This window comes from Tubulanus polymorphus, chromosome 6 (assembly GCF_964204645.1).
Source record: "Tubulanus polymorphus chromosome 6, tnTubPoly1.2, whole genome shotgun sequence".
Classification (NCBI taxonomy): Eukaryota; Metazoa; Nemertea; class Palaeonemertea; order Tubulaniformes; family Tubulanidae; genus Tubulanus; species Tubulanus polymorphus.
The window spans coordinates 11,438,041-11,463,485 of record NC_134030.1 but is presented as its reverse complement, the minus strand read 5'-3'; the positions used below and the strand labels follow the sequence as shown (position 1 = coordinate 11,463,485).

General features: G+C 33.9%; 1 protein-coding gene across 2 annotated transcripts in view; it reads right to left on the bottom strand.

Annotated features, from left to right (window-relative positions):
• LOC141907864 (dehydrogenase/reductase SDR family member 4-like) overlaps positions 1–25,445 on the bottom strand; it is a 65,760-nt gene that overhangs the window by 25,567 nt on the left and 14,748 nt on the right. For both annotated transcript variants that reach the window (XM_074797609.1, XM_074797610.1), the window contains exons 3-4: positions 24,724–24,907; positions 22,055–22,132 (exon numbers count right to left, since the gene is read on the bottom strand). In XM_074797609.1, coding sequence (XP_074653710.1) covers positions 22,055–22,132; positions 24,724–24,907 — 262 coding nt within the window. The remainder of the gene's footprint in view (positions 1–22,054; positions 22,133–24,723; positions 24,908–25,445) is intronic.

Genomic DNA, 25,445 nt, shown 5'->3' with positions numbered 1-25,445 from the left:
ATGATTTTAGTGAAGTTAGTTTTAAAGACAAATAACTAAATTCAAAACCACTTATTACCCTGATGAATGATTTTCGTTAGAAAGAGTAAAACAATGTCAAAAGTTCTAGAATCCTATTGGTTGATTTTGATTGAAATCATGGGGTAAATTTTATCTTTTATATGACGAGTGACTGTTTCCACGAACTTGATATAAGCATTGCAACAGACTATACTCAGAACAAATGTTTGACCACCTATCTGGGAATACTTCTACTTCAAATTATATCAAATTGAATTAAAATTTTTTACGTACCTGTCGGTAAGTTTCGAACAGATCAAATAGAAGCCAGAAAACGCATAAGATTCATACGGTTATGTAGCAATTTTTCTTATACATCTTTTGAGATATCGAAATAAGACATATCTTTTTCTATGAATAGATGCAACACCTAATATCAAAATCCGGCCACTCAATATGAAGAGAATTGTTTGAACCGTTCGAGTTAGTAGATTATTCAGGAAAACTGTATTCCCGCCCGAAAGTTGCACAGGTCCTTGGATAAAAAATAAGTTTTGATTAAGGGTAACAACTCATACCCATACAAATTGTATTTTTAGAGATACCTTAGAAGAGGATATTGATACAAAAGAATTGCAATAAAATGAAATAAATTCCGATATTTTCATAACAATCCTCAGAAATTAAGCAATTTCATAAAGTTGCACAAGGTCTATGGACAAAATGATTTCATACAAAAAAATTCTATGATTTAAGTGAAGTTAGTTTTAAAGACAAATAACTAAATTCAAAACAACTTATTACCCCGATGAATGATTTTCGTTAGAAAGAGTAAAACAATGTCAAAAGTTCTAGAATCCTATTGGTTGATTTTGATTGAAATCATGGGGTAACTGTTAGCTTTTATATGACGAGTGACTGTTTCCACGAACTTGATATAAACATTGTAACTTACTACACTCAGAACAAATGTTTGACCACCTATTTTGAAATACTTCTACTTCAAATCATATCAAATTGAATTAAAATTTATTACGTACCTGTAGGTAAGTTTCGAACAGATCAAATAGAAGCCAGAAAACGCATAAGATTCATACGGCTATGTAGAAATTTTTCTTATACATCTTTTGAGATATCGAAATAAGACATATCTTTTTCTATGAATAGATGCAACGCCTAATATCAAAATCTGGCCACTCAATATGAAGAGAATTGTTTGAACCGTTCGAGTTAGTAGATTATTCAGGAAAACTGTATTCCCGCCCGAAAGTTGCACAGGTCCTTGGATAAAAAATAAGTTTTGATTAAGGGTAACTCATACCCATACAAATTGTATTGTTAGAGATACCTTAGTAGGGGATATTGATACAAAAGAATTGCAATAAAATGAAATAAATTACGATATTTTCATAACAATCCTCAGAAATTAAGCAATTTCATAAAGTTGCACAAGGTCTATGGACAAAATGATTTCATACAAAAAAATTCTATGATTTAAGTGAAGTTAGTTTTAAAGACAAATAACTAAATTCAAAACAACTTATTACCCCGATGAATGATTTTCGTTAGAAAGAGTAAAACAATGTCAAAAGTTCTAGAATCCTATTGGTTGATTTTGATTGAAATCATGGGGTAACTGTTAGCTTTTATATGACGAGTGACTGTTTCCACGAACTTGATATAAACATTGTAACTTACTACACTCAGAACAAATGTTTGACCACCTATTTTGAAATACTTCTACTTCAAATCATATCAAATTGAATTAAAATTTATTACGTACCTGTAGGTAAGTTTCGAACAGATCAAATAGAAGCCAGAAAACGCATAAGATTCATACGGCTATGTAGAAATTTTTCTTATACATCTTTTGAGATATCGAAATAAGACATATCTTTTTCTATGAATAGATGCAACGCCTAATATCAAAATCTGGCCACTCAATATGAAGAGAATTGTTTGAACCGTTCGAGTTAGTAGATTATTCAGGAAAACTGTATTCCCGCCCGAAAGTTGCACAGGTCCTTGGATAAAAAATAAGTTTTGATTAAGGGTAACTCATACCCATACAAATTGTATTGTTAGAGATACCTTAGTAGGGGATATTGATACAAAAGAATTGCAATAAAATGAAATAAATTACGATATTTTCATAACAATCCTCAGAAATTAAGCAATTTCATAAAGTTGCACAAGGTCTATGGACAAAATGATTTCATACAAAAAAATTCTATGATTTAAGTGAAGTTAGTTTTAAAGACAAATAACTAAATTCAAAACAACTTATTACCCCGATGAATGATTTTCGTTAGAAAGAGTAAAACAATGTCAAAAGTTCTAGAATCCTATTGGTTGATTTTGATTGAAATCATGGGGTAACTGTTAGCTTTTATATGACGAGTGACTGTTTCCACGAACTTGATATAAACATTGTAACTTACTACACTCAGAACAAATGTTTGACCACCTATTTTGAAATACTTCTACTTCAAATCATATCAAATTGAATTAAAATTTATTACGTACCTGTAGGTAAGTTTCGAACAGATCAAATAGAAGCCAGAAAACGCATAAGATTCATACGGCTATGTAGAAATTTTTCTTATACATCTTTTGAGATATCGAAATAAGACATATCTTTTTCTATGAATAGATGCAACGCCTAATATCAAAATCTGGCCACTCAATATGAAGAGAATTGTTTGAACCGTTCGAGTTAGTAGATTATTCAGGAAAACTGTATTCCCGCCCGAAAGTTGCACAGGTCCTTGGATAAAAAATAAGTTTTGATTAAGGGTAACTCATACCCATACAAATTGTATTGTTAGAGATACCTTAGTAGGGGATATCGATACAAAAGAATTGCAATAAAATGAAATAAATTACGATATTTTCATAACAATCCTCAGAAATTAAGCAATTTCATAAAGTTGCACAAGGTCTATGGACAAAATGATTTCATACAAAAAAATTCTATGATTTAAGTGAAGTTAGTTTTAAAGACAAATAACTAAATTCAAAACAACTTATTACCCCGATGAATGATTTTCGTTAGAAAGAGTAAAACAATGTCAAAAGTTCTAGAATCCTATTGGTTGATTTTGATTGAAATCATGGGGTAACTGTTAGCTTTTATATGACGAGTGACTGTTTCCACGAACTTGATATAAACATTGTAACTTACTACACTCAGAACAAATGTTTGACCACCTATTTTGAAATACTTCTACTTCAAATCATATCAAATTGAATTAAAATTTATTACGTACCTGTAGGTAAGTTTCGAACAGATCAAATAGAAGCCAGAAAACGCATAAGATTCATACGGCTATGTAGAAATTTTTCCTATACATCTTTTGAGATATCGAAATAAGACATATCTTTTTCTATGAATAGATGCAACGCCTAATATCAAAATCTGGCCACTCAATATGAAGAGAATTGTTTGAACCGTTCGAGTTAGTAGATTATTCAGGAAAACTGTATTCCCGCCCGAAAGTTGCACAGGTCCTTGGATAAAAAATAAGTTTTGATTAAGGGTAACTCATACCCATACAAATTGTATTTTTAGAGATACCTTAGAAGAGGATATTGATACAAAAGAATTGCAATAAAATGAAATAAATTCCGATATTTTCATAACAATCCTCAGAAATTAAGCAATTTCATAAAGTTGCACAAGGTCTATGGACAAAATGATTTCATACAAAAAAATTGTATGATTTAAGTGAAGTTAGTTTTAAAGACAAATAACTAAATTCAAAACAACTTATTACCCCGATGAATGATTTTCGTTAGAAAGAGTAAAACAATGTCAAAAGTTCTAGAATCCTATTGGTTGATTTTGATTGAAATCATGGGGTAACTGTTAGCTTTTATATGACGAGTGACTGTTTCCACGAACTTGATATAAACATTGTAACTTACTACACTCAGAACAAATGTTTCACCACTTATTTTGAAATACTTCTACTTCAAATCATATCTAATTGAATTAAAATTTATTACGTACCTGTAGGTAAGTTTCGAACAGATCAAATAGAAGCCAGAAAACGCATAAGATTCATACGGTTATGTAGAAATTTTTCTTATACATCTTTTGAGATATCGAAATAAGACATATCTTTTTCTATGAATAGATGCAACGCCTAATATCAAAATCTGGCCACTCAATATGAAGAGAATTGTTTGAACCGTTCGAGTTAGTAGATTATTCAGGAAAACTGTATTCCCGCCCGAAAGTTGCACAGGTCCTTGGATAAAAAATAAGTTTTGATTAAGGGTAACTCATACCCATACAAATTGTATTGTTAGAGATACCTTAGTAGAGCATATCTATACAAAACAATTGCAATAAAATGAAATAAATTCCGAAATTCAATAACAATCCTAATTGTAAAGCCCTCAGAAATTAAGCAATTTCATAAAGTTGCACAAGGTCTATGGACAAAATGATTTCATACAAGAAAATTCTATGATTTAAGTTAAGTTAGTTTTAAAGACAAATAACTAAATTCAAAACAACTTATTACCCTGATGAATGATTTTCATTAGAAAGAGTAAAACAATGTCAAAAGTTCTAGAATCCTATTGGTTGATTTTGATTGAAATCATGGGGTAAATCTTTATTTTATATATGATGAGTAACTATTTCCACGAACTTGATATAAGCATTGCAACTGACTATACTCAGAACAAATGTTTGACCACCTATCTGGGAATACTTCTACTTCAAATTATATCAAATTGAATTAAAATTTTTTACGTACCTGTAGGTAAGTTTCGAACAGATCAAATAGAAGCCAGTAAACGCATAAGATTCATACGGTTATGTAGAAATTTTTCTTATACATCTTTTAAGACATCGAAATAAGACATATCTTTTTCTATGAATAGATGCAACACCTAACATCAAAATCTGTCCACTCAATATGAAGAGAATAATTTGAAATGTTCGAGTTTGAATATTATTCAGGAAAACTGTATTCCCTTCCCAAAGTTGCACAGGTCCTTGAATAAAAACTAAGTTTTGATTAAGGGTAACTCATACCCATACAAATTGTATTGTTAGAGATACCTTAGTAGGGGATATTGATACAAAAGAATTGCAATAAAATGAAATTAATTCCGATATTTTCATAGCAATCCTCAGAAATTAAGCAATTTCATAAAGTTGCACAAGGTCTATGGACAAATTGATTTCATACGAGAAAATTCTATGATTTTAGTGAAGTTAGTTTTAAAGACAAATAACTAAATTCAAAACCACTTATTACCCTGATGAATGATTTTCATTAGAAAGAGTAAAACAATGTCAAAAGTTCTAGAATCCTATTGGTTGATTTTGATTGAAATCATGGGGTAATTTTTATCTTTTATATGACGAGTGACTGTTTCCACGAACTTGATATAAGCATTGCAACTGACTATACTCAGAACAAATGTTTGACCACCTATCTGGGAATACTTCTACTTCAAATTATATCAAATTGAATTAAAATTTTTTACGTACCTGTCATAAGTTTCGAACAGATCAAATAGAAGCCAGAAAACGCATAAGATTCATACGGTTATGTAGAAATTTTTCTTATACATCTTTTGAGATATCGAAATAAGACATATCTTTTTCTATGAATAGATGCAACGCCTAATATCAAAATCTGGCCACTCAATATGAAGAGAATTGTTTGAACCGTTCGAGTTAGTAGATTATTCAGGAAAACTGTATTCCCGCCCGAAAGTTGCACAGGTCCTTGGATAAAAAATAAGTTTTGATTAAGGGTAACTCATACCCATACAAATTGTATTTTTAGAGATACCTTAGAAGAGGATATTGATACAAAAGAATTGCAATAAAATGAAATAAATTCCGATATTTTCATAACAATCCTCAGAAATTAAGCAATTTCATAAAGTTGCACAAGGTCTATGGACAAAATGATTTCATACAAAAAAATTCTATGATTTAAGTGAAGTTAGTTTTAAAGACAAATAACTAAATTCAAAACAACTTATTACCCCGATGAATGATTTTCGTTAGAAAGAGTAAAACAATGTCAAAAGTTCTAGAATCCTATTTGTTGATTTTGATTGAAATCATGGGGTAACTGTTAGCTTTTATATGACGAGTGACTGTTTCCACGAACTTGATATAAACATTGTAACTTACTACACTCAGAACAAATGTTTGACCACCTATTTTGAAATACTTCTACTTCAAATCATATCAAATTGAATTAAAATTTATTACGTACCTGTAGGTAAGTTTCGAACAGATCAAATAGAAGCCAGAAAACGCATAAGATTCATACGGTTATGTAGAAATTTTTCTTATACATCTTTTGAGATATCGAAATAAGACATATCTTTTTCTATGAATAGATGCAACGCCTAATATCAAAATCTGGCCACTCAATATGAAGAGAATTGTTTGAACCGTTCGAGTTAGTAGATTATTCAGGAAAACTGTATTCCCGCCCGAAAGTTGCACAGGTCCTTGGATAAAAAATAAGTTTTGATTAAGGGTAACTCATACCCATACAAATTGTATTGTTAGAGATACCTTAGTAGGGGATATTGATACAAAAGAATTGCAATAAAATGAAATTAATTCCGATATTTTCATAGCAATCCTCAGAAATTAAGCAATTTCATAAAGTTGCACAAGGTCTATGGACAAAATGATTTCATACGAGAAAATTCTATGATTTTAGTGAAGTTAGTTTTAAAGACAAATAACTAAATTCAAAACCACTTATTACCCTGATGAATGATTTTCGTTAGAAAGAGTAAAACAATGTCAAAAGTTCTAGAATCCTATTGGTTGATTTTGATTGAAATCATGGGGTAAATTTTATCTTTTATATGACGAGTGACTGTTTCCACGAACTTGATATAAGCATTGCAACAGACTATACTCAGAACAAATGTTTGACCACCTATCTGGGAATACTTCTACTTCAAATTATATCAAATTGAATTAAAATTTTTTACGTACCTGTCGGTAAGTTTCGAACAGATCAAATAGAAGCCAGAAAACGCATAAGATTCATACGGTTATGTAGAAATTTTTCTTATACATCTTTTGAGATATCGAAATAAGACATATCTTTTTCTATGAATAGATGCAACACCTAATATCAAAATCTGGCCACTCAATATGAAGAGAATTGTTTGAACCGTTCGAGTTAGTAGATTATTCAGGAAAACTGTATTCCCGCCCGAAAGTTGCACAGGTCCTTGGATAAAAAATAAGTTTTGATTAAGGGTAACAACTCATACCCATACAAATTGTATTTTTAGAGATACCTTAGAAGAGGATATTGATACAAAAGAATTGCAATAAAATGAAATAAATTCCGATATTTTCATAACAATCCTCAGAAATTAAGCAATTTCATAAAGTTGCACAAGGTCTATGGACAAAATGATTTCATACAAAAAAATTCTATGATTTAAGTGAAGTTAGTTTTAAAGACAAATAACTAAATTCAAAACAACTTATTACCCCGATGAATGATTTTCGTTAGAAAGAGTAAAACAATGTCAAAAGTTCTAGAATCCTATTGGTTGATTTTGATTGAAATCATGGGGTAACTGTTAGCTTTTATATGACGAGTGACTGTTTCCACGAACTTGATATAAACATTGTAACTTACTACACTCCGAACAAATGTTTGACCACCTATTTTGAAATACTTCTACTTCAAATCATATCAAATTGAATTAAAATTTATTACGTACCTGTAGGTAAGTTTCGAACAGATCAAATAGAAGCCAGAAAACGCATAAGATTCATACGGCTATGTAGAAATTTTTCTTATACATCTTTTGAGATATCGAAATAAGACATATCTTTTTCTATGAATAGATGCAACGCCTAATATCAAAATCTGGCCACTCAATATGAAGAGAATTGTTTGAACCGTTCGAGTTAGTAGATTATTCAGGAAAACTGTATTCCCGCCCGAAAGTTGCACAGGTCCTTGGATAAAAAATAAGTTTTGATTAAGGGTAACTCATACCCATACAAATTGTATTGTTAGAGATACCTTAGTAGGGGATATTGATACAAAAGAATTGCAATAAAATGAAATTAATTCCGATATTTTCATAACAATCCTCAGAAATTAAGCAATTTCATAAAGTTGCACAAGGTCTATGGACAAAATGATTTCATACAAAAAAATTCTATGATTTAAGTGAAGTTAGTTTTAAAGACAAATAACTAAATTCAAAACAACTTATTACCCCGATGAATGATTTTCGTTAGAAAGAGTAAAACAATGTCAAAAGTTCTAGAATCCTATTGGTTGATTTTGATTGAAATCATGGGGTAACTGTTAGCTTTTATATGACGAGTGACTGTTTCCACGAACTTGATATAAACATTGTAACTTACTACACTCAGAACAAATGTTTGACCACCTATTTTGAAATACTTCTACTTCAAATCATATCAAATTGAATTAAAATTTATTACGTACCTGTAGGTAAGTTTCGAACAGATCAAATAGAAGCCAGAAAACGCATAAGATTCATACGGCTATGTAGAAATTTTTCTTATACATCTTTTGAGATATCGAAATAAGACATATCTTTTTCTATGAATAGATGCAACGCCTAATATCAAAATCTGGCCACTCAATATGAAGAGAATTGTTTGAACCGTTCGAGTTAGTAGATTATTCAGGAAAACTGTATTCCCGCCCGAAAGTTGCACAGGTCCTTGGATAAAAAATAAGTTTTGATTAAGGGTAACTCATACCCATACAAATTGTATTGTTAGAGATACCTTAGTAGAGCATATCTATACAAAACAATTGCAATAAAATGAAATAAATTCCGAAATTCAATAACAATCCTAATTGTAAAGCCCTCAGAAATTAAGCAATTTCATAAAGTTGCACAAGGTCTATGGACAAAATGATTTCATACAAGAAAATTCTATGATTTAAGTTAAGTTAGTTTTAAAGACAAATAACTAAATTCAAAACAACTTATTACCCTGATGAATGATTTTCATTAGAAAGAGTAAAACAATGTCAAAAGTTCTAGAATCCTATTGGTTGATTTTGATTGAAATCATGGGGTAAATCTTTATTTTATATATGATGAGTAACTATTTCCACGAACTTGATATAAGCATTGCAACTGACTATACTCAGAACAAATGTTTGACCACCTATCTGGGAATACTTCTACTTCAAATTATATCAAATTGAATTAAAATTTTTTACGTACCTGTAGGTAAGTTTCGAACAGATCAAATAGAAGCCAGTAAACGCATAAGATTCATACGGTTATGTAGAAATTTTTCTTATACATCTTTTAAGACATCGAAATAAGACATATCTTTTTCTATGAATAGATGCAACACCTAATATCAAAATCTGGCCACTCAATATGAAGAGAATTGTTTGAACCATTCGAGTTAGTAGATTATTCAGGAAAACTGTATTCCCGCCCGAAAGTTGCACAGGTCCTTGAATAAAAACTAAGTTTTGATTAAGGGTAACTCATACCCATACAAATTGTATTGTTAGAGATACCTTAGTAGGGGATATTGATACAAAAGAATTGCAATAAAATGAAATTAATTCCGATATTTTCATAGCAATCCTCAGAAATTAAGCAATTTCATAAAGTTGCACAAGGTCTATGGACAAAATGATTTTATACAAGAAAATTCTATGATTTTAGTGAAGTTAGTTTTAAAGACAAATAACTAAATTCAAAACCACTTATTACCCTGATGAATCATTTTCGTTAGAAAGAGTAAAACAATGTCAAAAGTTCTAGAATCCTATTGGTTGATTTTGATTGAAATCATGGGGTAAATTTTATCTTTTATATGACGAGTGACTGTTTCCACGAACTTGATATAAGCATTGCAACAGACTATACTCAGAACAAATGTTTGACCACCTATCTGGGAATACTTCTACTTCAAATTATATCAAATTGAATTAAAATTTTTTACGTACCTGTAGGTAAGTTTCGAACAGATCAAATAGAAGCCAGAAAACGCATAAGATTCATACGGTTATGTAGAAATTTTTCTTATACATCTTTTGAGATATCGAAATAAGACATATCTTTTTCTATGAATAGATGCAACACCTAATATCAAAATCTGGCCACTCAATATGAAGTGAATTGTTGGAATCATTCGAGTTTGTACATTATTTAGGAAAACTGTATTCCTGTCCAAAAGTAGCACAGGTCCTTAGACAAAAAATAAGTTTTGATTAAGGGTTACTCATACCCATACAAATTGTATTGTTAGAGATACATTAGTAGAGTATATCTATATAAAAGAATTGCAATAAAATGAAATTAATTCCGATATTCAATAACAATCCAAATTGTAATGCCCTCATATATATTAAGCAATTTCATAAAGTTGCACAAGGTCTATGGACAAAATGATTTTGTACAAGAAAATTCTATGATTTTTGTGAAATTAGTTTCATAGACAAATAATTAAATTTTTAAATCACAAAAACGTCCATAACTTTTTTATTTTTGAAGGTTAACTTTAAAACTCGGTGTCAAATGAAAACTTATGATAGGAGAAAAACGATTGAAAAGAATAATCCAGTTTAGCCCTAGTTTAGTTATTATCGCTATCATAAGAAAATGACTAGGGAACCAAAGGCCAACATTGCTTTTCCAAGTTTTTCAAAAATTTCTTAAGCTAATAACTATGTCCGGTTTTCAGATAAACCCGTTTTGCAGACGCTATTTCGACTCTTTTTTACATTCTTCAAGTCGTCTGACTCGTTAAAAGTTTGTTTGAAGTCCCTATTTTACTTAGTTAACCAAAAATATAGGGGGCGCTGCTACTCAATGGAAGGTTGTGCGTGCATTTTCTAAGTTTGTACACTTAGATAAGAGCCTAACTTATTTGCCTGCCAAGGGTCGCCAGAGAAGTTAGATGGGGGTCAATTTTCAGGTTTCAACTATCTCTGACACTCATTTATGAGGTTTTGGTAGGAGGCGCCTAGGCTAAACGGGCCCCCAGCCCCAGGGTTTTAATGGTTCTATACCTTAGGACCCCTTTTAAATACCTGAGAAGTTTCAGAACCCTAGAGGGTCGCCTGAGAAGTAAGAAGGGGGTCACTTTTCAGGTCACAACTTGGTGTATTTTCAACTATCTCAAACACTCATTTTCACAGTTTGGGCAGGGGATGACTAGGCTCATCGGACCCCAGCAAAAAAATTCTGCACCGCAAATAAGAGTCTAGGGTCATTTTCTAAGCGTTGTACACTTAGATAAGACCATCCCCTATCTAAAAAAATATTGTAGGGTGCTAAGAGCTTTCTACAAAGTCGGCCGAGAAGTTAGAAGGGGTTCGCTTTTCGTGGTCGTGCGCTGCGGCCAGAGACCACTGGTATGGCCGCGCGAAGTTTCTCGCTCCACAACCAAGGGTCTAGGGCCCTTTTTAATGATTTGCACACTTAGCGACCCTCCTCTGTCTAAAAAATTTGAGTGTGCTAAGAGCTTTCTAAAGGGTCACCCGAGAAGTTAGAAGGGGGTCCCTTTTCAGCTCTTAATCTCAAAAAACTCATTTTCGCAGTTTGGGCAGGAGGCGCCTAGGCTCAACAGACCCGCGGCCCAGGGTTTTAAAGGTTCTATTCGTATGATAGGACCCCTTCTAAATACCGGAGAAGGTTCAGAGCCCTAGGCCTTCTCTAAAGGGCCCTCCGACCCCCCGCAATGTGGTTGTGCGGCTGCCAGAGACCCCTGGTATGGCTGCGTGACAAAGTTTCTCACCCAAAAACCAAGGGTCTAAGGCCCTTTTTTAATTAGAATAGACACTCCCCTAGGCGCATAAGACGATTCGGATCCCTAGGTTCATTATTAAGGTCACCCAAGAAGTAAGAAGGGGGTGGCTTCTCAGGTCTCAATGTAGTGTATTTTCAGTCTATCTCCGACACTCATTCTCGCAGTTTGGGCAGGGGACAACTAGGTGCATCAGACCCCAGCAAAAAATTCTCAACGGACCCCCGGCCAAGGGTTTTAATGGTTCTATACTTACTAAACCCCTTCCAAATATCCGAGAAGTTTCAGAACCCTAGGCCCTCTCTACAGGGTCCTCCGACCCCCCCCCCCCCCCGAAATGTGGTTGTGCGGCTGCCAGAGACCCCTGGTATGGCCGCACGACGTTTCTGGCTTCGCAACCCATGGTCTAAGGGCCTTTTTTTAAGCTTTGCACACTTCGATTAGACCTTCCCCTAAGTGCCTCAGAAGTTTCAGATTCCCTAGGGCCACTATCAAGGGTTGCCCTTCGCTTTTCCGGGATCATCTTAGTGTATTTTCAACTATCTGCTACACTCATTTTCGCAGTTTGGGCATGGGGCGCCTAGGCTCAACATTCCCCCGCCCAAAGCTTTTAATGGTTCTATATGTACGATAGGACCCCGTCTAAATATGCAAGAAGTTTTAGAGCCCTAGGCCCTCTCTAAAGGGTGGAGCGCATCCCCGGAAAATTTTTCTGCTCTGCGAATAAGTCAAGGGTCCTTTGTAAGCCCCGTACCCTTAAATAAGATCTCCCCCTAACTAAAAAAATATTGGAGGGTGCTAAGAGTTTTCTAAAGGGTCGCCCGAGAAGTTAGAAGGGGGTAGCTTTTTAGCTCTCGATCTCCGACACTCATTTTCATGGTTTTGGCAGGGACGCATAGGCTCAACGGTCCCACGGCCAAAGGTTTTAATAGTTCTGTACGTACAATAGGAACCCTTCTTGATACCCGAGAAATTTCAGAGTCTAAAAAGGGTCCTCTCTAAAGGGTCCTCCGACACCTGGAAAAGTGGTTGCGTGGCAGCGTGAGGTCCCTGGTATGGCCGCGCAAGAAAGTTTCTGGCTCCGCAACCAAGGGTCTAAGGCCCTTTTTAAACTTTGTACACTTAGATTTAACCTTTCCCTAACAGCCTGAGATGTTTCAGAGTCCTATGGCCACTATTAAGGTACAAATGGACAAATGGAGTCTGTAAAAGAAAATGCTATGATTTTTGTGAAGTTAGTTTTAATTAAGTTTAACACAACTTATTATACTGATGAAACGTTTTCCTTAGAAAGAATGACACAATGTTAAAATTTATAGCATTCTATTGGTTAATTTCAATTGAAATCATGGGGTAAATCTTATCTTTTATTTAAGGAATGACTGTTTCCACGAACTTTATAAAAGCGCTGCAACTGACTACACTCAGAACAAATGTTTGACCACCTATTGGGGAATACTTCTACTTCAATTATCTTCTATTATAATTATATCAAATTGAATGTAAACTTATCATGTACATGTAGGTAATTGTCAAACAGATCATATAAGCCTGAACATGAATTAGATTTATACGGTTATGCAAATATTTTGTCATATACATTTTTTAAGACAACAAAATAAAACAGATCCTTTTCTTTGAATAGGAGCAACACCTTATATCAAAATCTGATCACTCAATATGAAGAGAATTGTTTGAACTGTTGGAGTTCACACATTATTCAAGAAAACTGTATTCAGATATATCCGTCCGAGAGTTGCACAGGTCCTTGGATAAAAGATAAGTTTTTCCAAGGGTAACTCATACCCATACAAATTGTAAATTTTTGAGATACTGAAGAGAGAATCTGATCATTTAAAGCAAATAGAATTTCTTGGATTGAAGTTTGTCTAGTATTCATAAAAACTGCATTTAGATTATCGGTCCTAGAGTTGCACAGGTAGTTGGATAAGACACAAGTATTTTTCAGGTATAATAATGACCATCAAAATCGTATATTCTTCAGATGCCTTAATAGATTATATTTATTTAAAGAGAGAAAAATGAAATGAAATAAAATAAAATCAATTTTGTTATTCCAATTGTACTCCTACTTGGAAAGCTCTCAGAATTTAAACAATCTCATAAAGTGATGATAGGTTTCTTACATTTTTGTAGTTTGTTTTATAGACAGGTGATTGAATTCAGAACATTTTATTACCCTGATGAATCATTAACAAGTAATAGCATTCTATCGGATAATTCTTTTTGAAATAATAGGGTTAATCTGATCTTTCATTTGAGGAGTGACTGTTTCCACAAACAGACTACCCAGAACAAATGTTTGACCACCTATTTGGGAATACTTCTGCTTCATATTATATTAAATTGAATAGAAATTTGTCATTTACATGTAGGATAGTATCAAATACAAGCTTGAACACAGATTAGATTTAAACTTTTATGTAGATATCTTGTCATATATTTTCCTTGCGACAAGGATATCCAACAAATCCTTTCTTTAAAGTATGATATATCAGTCTAATATAACGTTCCTTATAAATTAAATGTAGCTTTATTATATACTTGTAGGGAAGTGTTAAACACATCAAATAGACGCCTCAACATTCATTAGATTTATATGGTTACATAGATATTTTGACTTATACATTTTTGAGTGCAAGGAACTATGACAAATCCTTTTAATTCAATATAAACGGAACCTCATTTCTAAATCCTTCGTTTCATTTGATATATGGATATATACTTACTTACACATAGAAATGTGTAAGGAAAATAGAACAATTCAAATCCTCAAAATACATACATTAATTAAAAGGGAAAATATTGTTCTTAATAGTCAGTTAATAACCAGTTTGCATGAAAGTAGTAATGATGATAGTATATCGTTTGAGTCCCGAATTTAAATCCTCAAAATATATACTTTAAAAGGGAAAATAACCAATTAATTAACAGTTTGTGTGAACACTAGACTTTTGTTTAGTCACAAATCTTTGAATGTACACAGGGGACTATAGTTTCTCAAAAAGGAGATAGGAATTCGTCTGAGTCCTGAATTTATATCCTCAAAATACATACTTAAATTAAAAGGGAAAATATTGTTCTTAATAGTCAGTTAATAACCAGTTTGCATGAACTCTAGACTTTTTATTGTTAAGTCACAAATATGCATGTACACAGGGGACTATAGTTCATCTTAGAGGAGATAGTAATTCATTTGAGTCCCCATTTTAAATCCTCAAAATCCCAGGAGATTCATTCCACTTTCTGGCAGTAGAATGTGTCTGTATATGTGTGTGAGCACTATGCTGTTGTGTGGTACTATATAACTAATACTGTCTTGTGGGAATGTTTGTCTTTGACCCAGTAATTATATAGATTTGCCCCCAATGAGATTTTATCACCATGATCATAGGTTCACAGAACAGTTTGTCTCAACATCAATTTGTTTCGACAAATAACAAAACAACTTCACTTTGAATTGAAGCAGAACCTTTCAAAACCTGATTATCAAATGTGAACAGAATTTCTTGCAACTTGAAGCTTCATTAAAGATCTTATTCACATGAATCAGTCCTAAAAGTTACAAAGCAATAAATCCCCACCCAGATTGTATATTCTAGATGTCTTCATTGAGTATTCATAGAGAATAACTATTATTAAAATATTGATATTCTGTTAATATCCCTGGTTGAAAAACCATAAAAAGTTAACATACTGATTAAGTTTCATTAGGTCTATGGATGTATGAAAGTTTAACAGGGTCAATATAGAAAAGATCATACATTTCTCCAGATGGTTTTATAAGCCACATTCACAATAGTTTTAGAAGGGTCTAAATTTGACCTCACTGATTTAGAACAGACCATGGACTCTAAAATGTTCTAGTCCATGAAGAGACCAAGCATTCACCTAAGTGAAACATCTGTTCCGAATGGGCCAGTTTCATTTTAAACCAAACCAATTTAGACTAAATGATCAAATATCTAGAACGGACTGAATCTGTGTGCGTGGACAGAAACATCCCAGGTCCATTCTAAATTCTGAGTCTCAGCGGGATGAATTTAATTAAAGTTAACTGGTCACCTAATCACCATCAAACTGATAAATATAGTTTTCAAATTCAATATCATTTCAATATAAGTAGAATGATGTTTATTGATCTTAAAATCTGTCAAATGTGCTGGTCACAGAATATTCGTCCTCTTTACTTGATTTGAAAATAACCTAGATTTACTATAGATTGTTGTGTCCAGGAAAATCCAGTCGTCAAATCTTTTCAATAAGAAAGAGTAATAAAATGTTAAAATTATAGCATTTTATAGGATACTTTAACTGAAATCATAACTTGTGGTCTCATTATTTTATTGAGTGATTGTTGCCACAACTTTTATCAAAGCGCTGCAACTGACTACTCATAACAAATGTTTGATCTCTTACCTAATAATTCTACTTCACATTAGGTCTATATTAGTTTGCATGTAGTTTTAAATCATATACACATCAAAAAAATGTAGAACATCATATATAAGCCTCAACAGGTATTAGATTTATACAGTAATCTAGACAAATAGTTTGTCTTATCCATTTTGGATGACAAGGAAATCGATTATTCGATTCATGCTAAACCATGTTTACATGTAGGTAAGCACTTTTGAAAACTGCAATAAAATTTGCAATCAGTTCATTTCAGGGCTGGGTCTGTTGTGCTTAGCTTGATCATGATTTTTTCAAAAGTAATGTACAGGGTAGATGGGTGGGTCAACTTTTAGGCTCAACAAGGAGTAATTTTTTTGGCGTCATAATAAAACCTGATTACTGACTGATCATGCAAACATATCTAATTGGACACAGTCGTTCTTGTCGCCATTTCAAGTGAGATCGATTTATGTTTCATAAATCATTATGGATAAACAATCCACATAAATGTACGTATATTCAATATAAAAAATTTTTCTTAATGGAAACTACAAAATTACAATTATTAACATGGTTTTGATTACTTGAGGTAGATAATGCCAAATTCCCATGACCACAATTCAATTTTCAATTTACAACAGCTTTCATGAACAATAACAACCTTGATATGCTATTACTTATTGTAAAAGGTTGAAATTGGTGATTTATATCAGTAAAAGTAAAGCTGTTGTATTTGAGAAAAGAAAGTCTGCTAGGCAAACTGTATATAACATCAATGGATGTCATCCTCTAGACTAGATACCTAAAACCTCAAGCAATCATGATTGCTCGTAGCTAAAACTGACTTTACGCTAGAAAATATCTCACATCATTATCGCAAAGCCAAAGAATTTCGGTCAGTATATATAGATGTTCCAACCACAAATTACAAATGGAGAGGGATAGATAAGAAAAAAAGCCACAATACGCAATATGGAACCAGGGACATACACAACCTGGGTCGCATATATAGGACTGTATATTGGGGTACATAAGTCCAGAAGCCCACTCAAATCTCATGCCGACATATATCTTTGTTACTTTGAAACAGAACATTAAAATTGGAGTAGCTTCAAATCTCTCCTTAGAGATCTCTCCTACAAGATCAATCACTCATAATATTTAGAATCTGAACTCAAGCACATCAAACAATTCCTCTCTCAAATAGAATAGGGCCTGCTGATATATTACACTTATGTAATCTTATGTTAAAACAAAGAATCCTGAGGACTTAATCAGATGCGGTATACATAAAATTCCCAGTGGTTAATAAGAAAAGGTTTTTATTAGAGAAACTGGCTGATTACTCATCATATGAATAAAAGAACACAGATGTTCCATGAATGATAAACCTGAAAGTTCATAGTTTTATCATAGTATCTTCGAAACTGGTCAAATTTTCAATTTCAATCACAGGTAATTAATTATCAGGGGTAGATCTAAGGGGGGTGAATAGGAGATAAAAATTTTCTGCGAGGGGCTTCTTCGTGTCAATAGCCTCTAAGAAGATGAAATAAGAATGTTATTAGCTGCCTCAGAATCAAAAATAACAGTAGCATTGCGACTTTATTGTATTATATACCTATTATATGACGCCGTACTATGCTACGAGCAATACGAGTTTGAGATCTCCAGGTGAAGATATCATAAAATACACTTATGTACTGAATTGCTGATGACATTTTGACTGTGAAATAGTGATATTTAATACAGTTGATTGAACCATTTACGAGAGGTGCGGATCTGCACTTACTTTACCGAACCATTCCGTTGTAGATGAGTTAGTGTATCTCCACCCATTCCGCTAGGCCGTATATGTATCCGATAAACGATTATTTTCCCAATCATAACTATTTGACTTCTTTCCCAATCTGTGTCAAAAATTTCCCAAAACAGTACCATGACAAATACTTGAGAAATTACCTGCTTCCCCTAATAATCTCATCAAAATTATCAACACCTCATCCTGGCCATGGCTCAGCAGGTTGTCATAATTTTCACAGAAACCATCGCACAAATACTGACAAATTCCACCATTTTCCCAGAGGCTTTTTCAAAATTCTTGTCAGCCATCCCCCTTGAAAAATCCTAGATCTGCCCCTGATTATATCCATGCAATGACCTTAGAAACTGACACATAGAATCAGCTATTATCACAGAAAATCTGGAAACTTTCAACTCTAATACGGGTTACCCTAGGCCTATAACAAAGTCTTATCTCCATACATTATCTGGAATAAACATACTGCTAAATAATCGTTGTCTATGTACCTATTTTGTCTAATCTTAGAAATTGTCTCTTAAGTGGCTTTTACTTAGGATTTTTGGCTTACAAAGTAACATACTTGTCCGGTACCAAATTAGCTTGAATACCACACTTTCGGGGTGTTTGCACATGATTCTGCACTTAGTGAGACAGCTTTAAAGTAATCTGATACTGAAAATGATTTAAAGATGGTGCTTCCAAGCTATCATCATTGTGTTGTATATATTTTAAAATCCATTCTGAACCAAATCTCCAGCTAGCGAACAGCAGTTTGACCATTTGGTGTACAACTACCTATCTAATGTCAGCGATAACTATCTAATGTCAGCGAAATACATTCATCATCACATATTGTTGATAGTTAGGGTTTAACAATGCTAATAAGTATTTTCGTTCTTTTTAGTAGCTTCTTATGCTAATAACTATTGAAAAATCGGCCACATACGTGAATAAATTACTCCAATCATCCTGGTTGAGTGTAGCGTACAAAGTGCCATCTTGCTACGCGCCAAATCTGCGTTCAACCTATAGAAAATATACGGCCAGCTCAATGCCGTATTGACATGGGCTTTTTGGATTATATTACAATCATATTACGATTATATTACAATTTTCATTTCATTGATAATAGGATTTAGTTAAAACCTCGAAACGTGAGAAAAACATCTATCTAATCATCATCATTGTGATTGCACCGGCCTAACAGTCATACATTCGAGAGAGCATCATATTTCAGGCAATAGGCATTCAAAATTGCCCTTGGTAGCAATTGTTGAAACTATTTGTACTAGTACTCATGAAAACACTCAGTTTGGATTAGTGTTTTGTGAGGTAGAATAAGAAGGCAAAATATCTTCTAAGAGTAATTCGTAAGAAAAATTGGTAAATAGGAGATAATTTTTTCTCAAAATATTGCCACTTTTTAATTAGATTTGTTCATTCTAACAAGCCTGAAGCTCCATTTCTCGTCTTAAAATTATACAAATTGCAAAGATACATACAATATGTGCAGTATTTTTCAATTAACACAGACAGTGGTCGGCAGGAACAAACACTTCAGATCAATTTGCTCTTTCCCTATGAATTACGCTGAGTAGATTAAATAGACCTTTTTGGCTGAATGAGATTTATATGCAATGTCTTGACAACTAAAAAATAATAATAATGGATTGTCAACCTAATGGACATAAATCCCCAATGATACCGCATATGACTCAATATCTGAAAGCTGTTTACAATTCAAAAATTCAAAATTCAAATACGTCATGCAAAATTGGTCAAAAGTTCAGAGGAAATATCCAATTAAGGAAATTAAATCTATAGTGAGTAGATTTTGGCATAACATAACATTATGTGCAGACATTACACACTGTAAACTGTCCATGGCCCTCTGCAACTTTATCATGTCCATGAGACCTTCTGCAACTTTAGGTAATAATCCCTATGTAACTTTCAGTGAAAAGCTTTCTGCAACTTTCTCATCAAAAACTTTATCCTCCTGTAGAGGACAGCACTTCCTGAAAATGTCCATAGTCCATAGAGATCTGTCCATGCATTTTTGTCCAAGGGATTGTGCAACTTTCTGTGGAATCATTAATGTAATGCAATTATTTTGACAGCGGAAAAGAATTCTAAGATAATTTTTTGTCATTATGTCTTATTAATATGTTTTAGAAGATACTAAATCAACATTCTGGTGAAAATCAAACACTTTATAACATAAAATCATCTGTAGAAATTTACATTGTTTATAAAGTTGCACAAGGTATTAAAGTTGCACAAGGGTTCATTCGTACAAACGGACGGACGGACGGACGGACGGACGGACGGACGGACGGACGAAAAGTGAACGCAATAGCCTGCTGGGACTAAAGTCCCAAGTGGGCTAAAAATCGGTGATGGATTTTAATTGACAAACACGTGCACGCTGCATTCTTTCAGTGCCGTTTGCCTCCAGCGGATCAATTAGTAATATTGCCTATTGGCCGTAATATTTTGTGTTTGAAGAGTCCATAAAAACAAGTAATTTGTTGGTCTTTATTGTTATTCTTTATTTATTTTGACATATTGCACAAAATTTGATGGAAAAATGGGAAGTTTTAGTGAACTCTTGCTATACCGCCTATCCCGTTATAACGCCAAAATTTCCGTGATCCCGATGTTGGCGGTATAATGGGATTTGACTGTATGCCTGGGTACCAATATAATAAGGAAATACTAAGTTATTCTACTATTCAACGCCCCCCGGTGACCATATAGAATAACTGATGGCCTTAAAACAAGCCACAATCATAGATTATGTCATGAGCTACAACTTTGCAATTGATTGTGGTTACAAAATATGCGTTGATACAAATATAATATAGAAATATTAAGATATTGTATTATTCAATGCCCCCTGGTGGCCATATACAAAAACCAATGACCTTGAAACTCACCAAAATCATAGAACACGTTATGAGCTACAAGTTTCTAATTGATTGTGGTAACAAAATACGCTTAGGTATCAATATAATGTGGAAAAACATTTTCCCACCTACGAATGAGTACTGATGAAACCAAGATGGTCGCCAATTGCGTCATAATTGGCTGATCAAAAATACCTGTCTCAGGTATAAAACATCCCTTTTCAAAGAATACCCATCACAAATTGCAATGAGAAATGGCAAACAGGTAGGGAGCTACAGGACTCAGAATTCGGGCCAAAATTGACATTTTTGGGCACTTAAAAAGGTCAAAGGACGGTCATCTTCAGTCCGATCAACCCAATTTTTGTTATGCTGATGGGCCCTGGGGGGATTCACATACATCCAAAAGATCAAGGTTATTGATCGAAGCGTCTTCAAAATTTCCCTCAAAAAGATCAAAAATGTGTAAAAAGTGTTGATTTTGGCGAACAACAATGGCTGCCAGTCAGCCATCTTGATTCTGACAGGGCCAGTTTTTGGGCTGAAGATGTGTCTAGGGTAGATACATGTGTAACCCAAATATCAAGACATTACATTGAAGCTTCTTCAAAACTTCCCAAAATAACTGGATTCCGTCTACGGACGGACGGACAAAAAGTGAACGCAATAGCCCGCTGGGACTAAAGTCCCAAGTGGGCTAAAAATTAAGACAATCCATTGAATTGTCTTCAAAAAACTTCTTAAAATAACTGAATCCCATCAATGGACAGATGGATGAAAAGTGGACAAAAAAGCTAGCTGGGACTTAAGTCCCAAATGGATGAAAAACTGTTTCATCCAAAAAGTTTAATTTCAAACTTGACAGCTTTACATAACAGAAATAGTTTAGGACCTATTTCTTTTATGGATTTTATATAGGCCTAGGCCTACTGTAATGAATTGTCCCAGTTCCAGATTTGAGTTCATTCAATTAAATCTTTGGAAATAAATTGAATCCAACTTGAAACCAGTGGTAATCTTGTCATATTCTAAGGATAAAACTGTTTACCTTAAGTTAAGAAATTCTGGCTGCAGGTTCCTTATGCAATAATCAAAGCCTACAAGAAAGCATATTTTAAAAGGAAGCACACTTACTTCTAACATATCACCATACTGCGGATTTGTTCCAGCATTGTTGACCAAAATATCGATACCTCCAAAATGTTCTTGAGTCTTAAAATATGAAAGTGTGTAAACTTATTCAAATAGTGTTCCTTGCAGGGATGAAAACAGAGAGGTTTGAAAACTGTAGAATTATCAAAAGTAAAGTATCGACTTACTGATGGCTGGCCAGCAGTTGTTAGCACTGCATGCAAGAAAATTTTTAAATTTCAATGGGCTTTTGGTGCAAGATTTTCCAGCTGACTAATGACAAAATAAGTCTGCTGCCATGATGGATCATTAGTTGTTTATGTCACGAGTAAATGAAAATGGATGGCTCTGACAATATCCAAATCCCCTAATCTTATTAATCAAGTATGATCAAGGCTTGTTGAATGGACTGAAACGTGTAACCGCATATTCTATATATAGATTTCCTGCATGAGGCTATTGGTTTAATGAGCTCGCACAAACAGTGGGTCTAGACAATACAATGTTTCGCAATGATGTTGTAATAAATGATTTCAGAGATCATAGTACTGGATCTCTAAGCTTGTCTGTTCACTAAGACCATATACAAACCAGGGGTCCAGGGACACCATGCCCACTTGGGAAGTGGTTTCAAATGCTCAACAATCTAACAATTTTGATATTCAATGCCCCCGGTGACCATATACAATAACCAATGATCTTGAAACCCACATCAATCATAGAACATGTCAGCAGCTACGATTTTCTTATTGATTGTGATAGCAAAATATGCCTCGTTACCAATGTAATATGAAAATACTTAGTTATTCTACTATTGAAACTCACCACAATCATAGAACATATCACGAGCTACAGCTTTGCAATTGATCATGGTAACAAAATATGCCTAGGTACCAATGTAGTAAGGAAATACTAAGTTATTTTACTATTCAATGCTCCCTGGTGACCGTATAGAATGACTTATGTCCTCAAAAGTGAGCACTATCATAGACGAAGTTATGACCTACAACATTGCAATTGATTTTGGTAACAAAATATGCTTAGGTATCAATGTAATGTGGAAAAACTTTATCCCACCTACAAATGAAAACTGATAACACCAAGATGGCCACCAATTGCGTCATAATGGTAATATACCATGTCAGAAGAGCGAACAAGAATATACGTAGGTGTGATTTTAGGCCTAATATCTAAGCTACATTGAGTTCTTAATAGGCCTAGAACAAATCAAGATCTTTAGTGATGTGATATTATCAAAATGCTTCACGAATGCATGTCACATCAAAAACATGGTATAAGAACATATACACATAAGTGCCATATGCCAACGGTTACGATTAGTTCATGCAACTCCCAACGGAACTATGAAAGCACCAAACAAGGTACATCAGTACTTTTTACGTGGTAGCCCTTGTGGATCCACATATCGCGGATATGAATCGTGCTCCTTCAAAATGGTTGTACATTATTAATTGACTAGAATTATTTTGATGAAATCTTTGTACGCTTCCCAGTGCGACATTTAAACCAGCAACGCAGAAGGCCATTGTCGCTGCTTTGTAGCTATATTTATTCCACTATTTAACCCCCTGGTGACCATTGAATCTTACTGCTTAATGTTATTGAATCATAGAACATGTCCAACAACTTTGCAATGAATGTGGTTACAAAATATGCATAGCTACCGATATAAATAGACAAATTGTATATGATTCAATGTTTAACTCGCCTGGTGGCAAAAAGAAAACACTTGGCAATCCAAAATCCATGTGAGGTGTATCCTATGACAGTGTTTTATTAATAATCAAATATGAAAACTTTAAGTGAAACCTGTTGATACTTTCCTCAAAAACCTTCTTCTACTTACGAATGAGGACTGATGACACCAAGAAGGCCATCAATTGAGCGATAATTAACTATCGCAAAACCCATCTGATATGCTAAAGATCCCTTCCCAAAGACTACCCATCACATATTCCAATGAAAAATGGCAATGAAAAAATAAAAAAAAAAGTGCTGATTTTCGCAAACAACAATGGCTGCTAGTTGTCCATCTTGATTCTGATCAGGCCGGTTTGGGCTCAAGTTGTATATCTAGGCTAGATATATGCATATATCCAATATCAAGACAATCCATCAAAGCGTCTTCAAAACTTTCCAAAATAACTGGATTCAGTCTATAGGGATGCATGAATGGATGAAAAGTGAACACAATAGCCCGCTGGGTCTCAAGTCCCAAGTTCAAGATAAAAAGCTAAAAGGGATATTCAGTTAATATGTAGTAGAGATCCCAAGATCCATCAGAAAAGGGAATCCCTATCTCACAACACTAGCTATCCCACAAGATGACATGACAAGCACTCAGTCTTACATTCAAATTCAAATCATTGTCGGTGAACTTTTAACTGAATTTTCCCCGAATCCAAACATTATCACAAAACCCACCAAATATAGGCCTACATTAAATTCTTTTTTCTACTCAGTGATTGGTCGCCTATAGGCTATCTATCAATAATTGATTAATTCAAGGGTAAAGCTTATTCAAATTCAACTGAGAAGAAAGAGAACCTGGAAGACTGAGTAACTACTAGCAAACCTGCCGGATCCTTGCTCGCCATGAGTGGAATCCTTGATTGCTACAGTTCTGTCGGAAGTTCCTCATTAAAGAATACCTTTGTTAATAGTTTCTGTCGATCTTCCTTCTGGGAAACATGGCATGTTACACCCATAACTTCTAGGCCTAAACGTTCAGCCTTAAGGACTTCAAGAGCAGCATCAACATTAGCTTGCTTTCTACTGCATATAACAACTCGTGCTCCATCCTGTCCAAGGCGCTTCGCAATGGCAAAACCGATCCTAGATATTCAAATTTTGTATTGATTAGGTCATAGGCATTAGGCCTACAAGTGAAGATGTCAGTACAGGGATGTCCTAATGACCCCAATTTCAAAACTTCCATTTGATCACTAGGTCCACATATGCCTATAAATAAATCTGTCCGTGAATACAGAATATCGTCTTACTCTTCATTTGCTCGTTTAATGGCGATAGTCAGAACTGGAAATTGGAACCTAAATCCGCCGGTTCAACTCCAGAATAGGTCAATATAGTTCCATCGTGGAGGATTTTCTTTAATGAAGTGAGTGGTTCGGTTTCTAATTGCCGACCTATTTTACTCGTCGACAATTCCGACGATTTAGAATTGCCGACCTATTTTACTCGTCGACAATTCCGACGATTTAGAATTGCCGACCTTTTTTACTCGTCGACAATTCCGACGATTTAGAATTGCCGACCTATTTTACTCGTCGACAATTCCGACGATTTAGAATTGCCGACCTATTTTACTCGTCGACAATTCCGACGATTTTAAATTGCCGACCTATTTTACTCG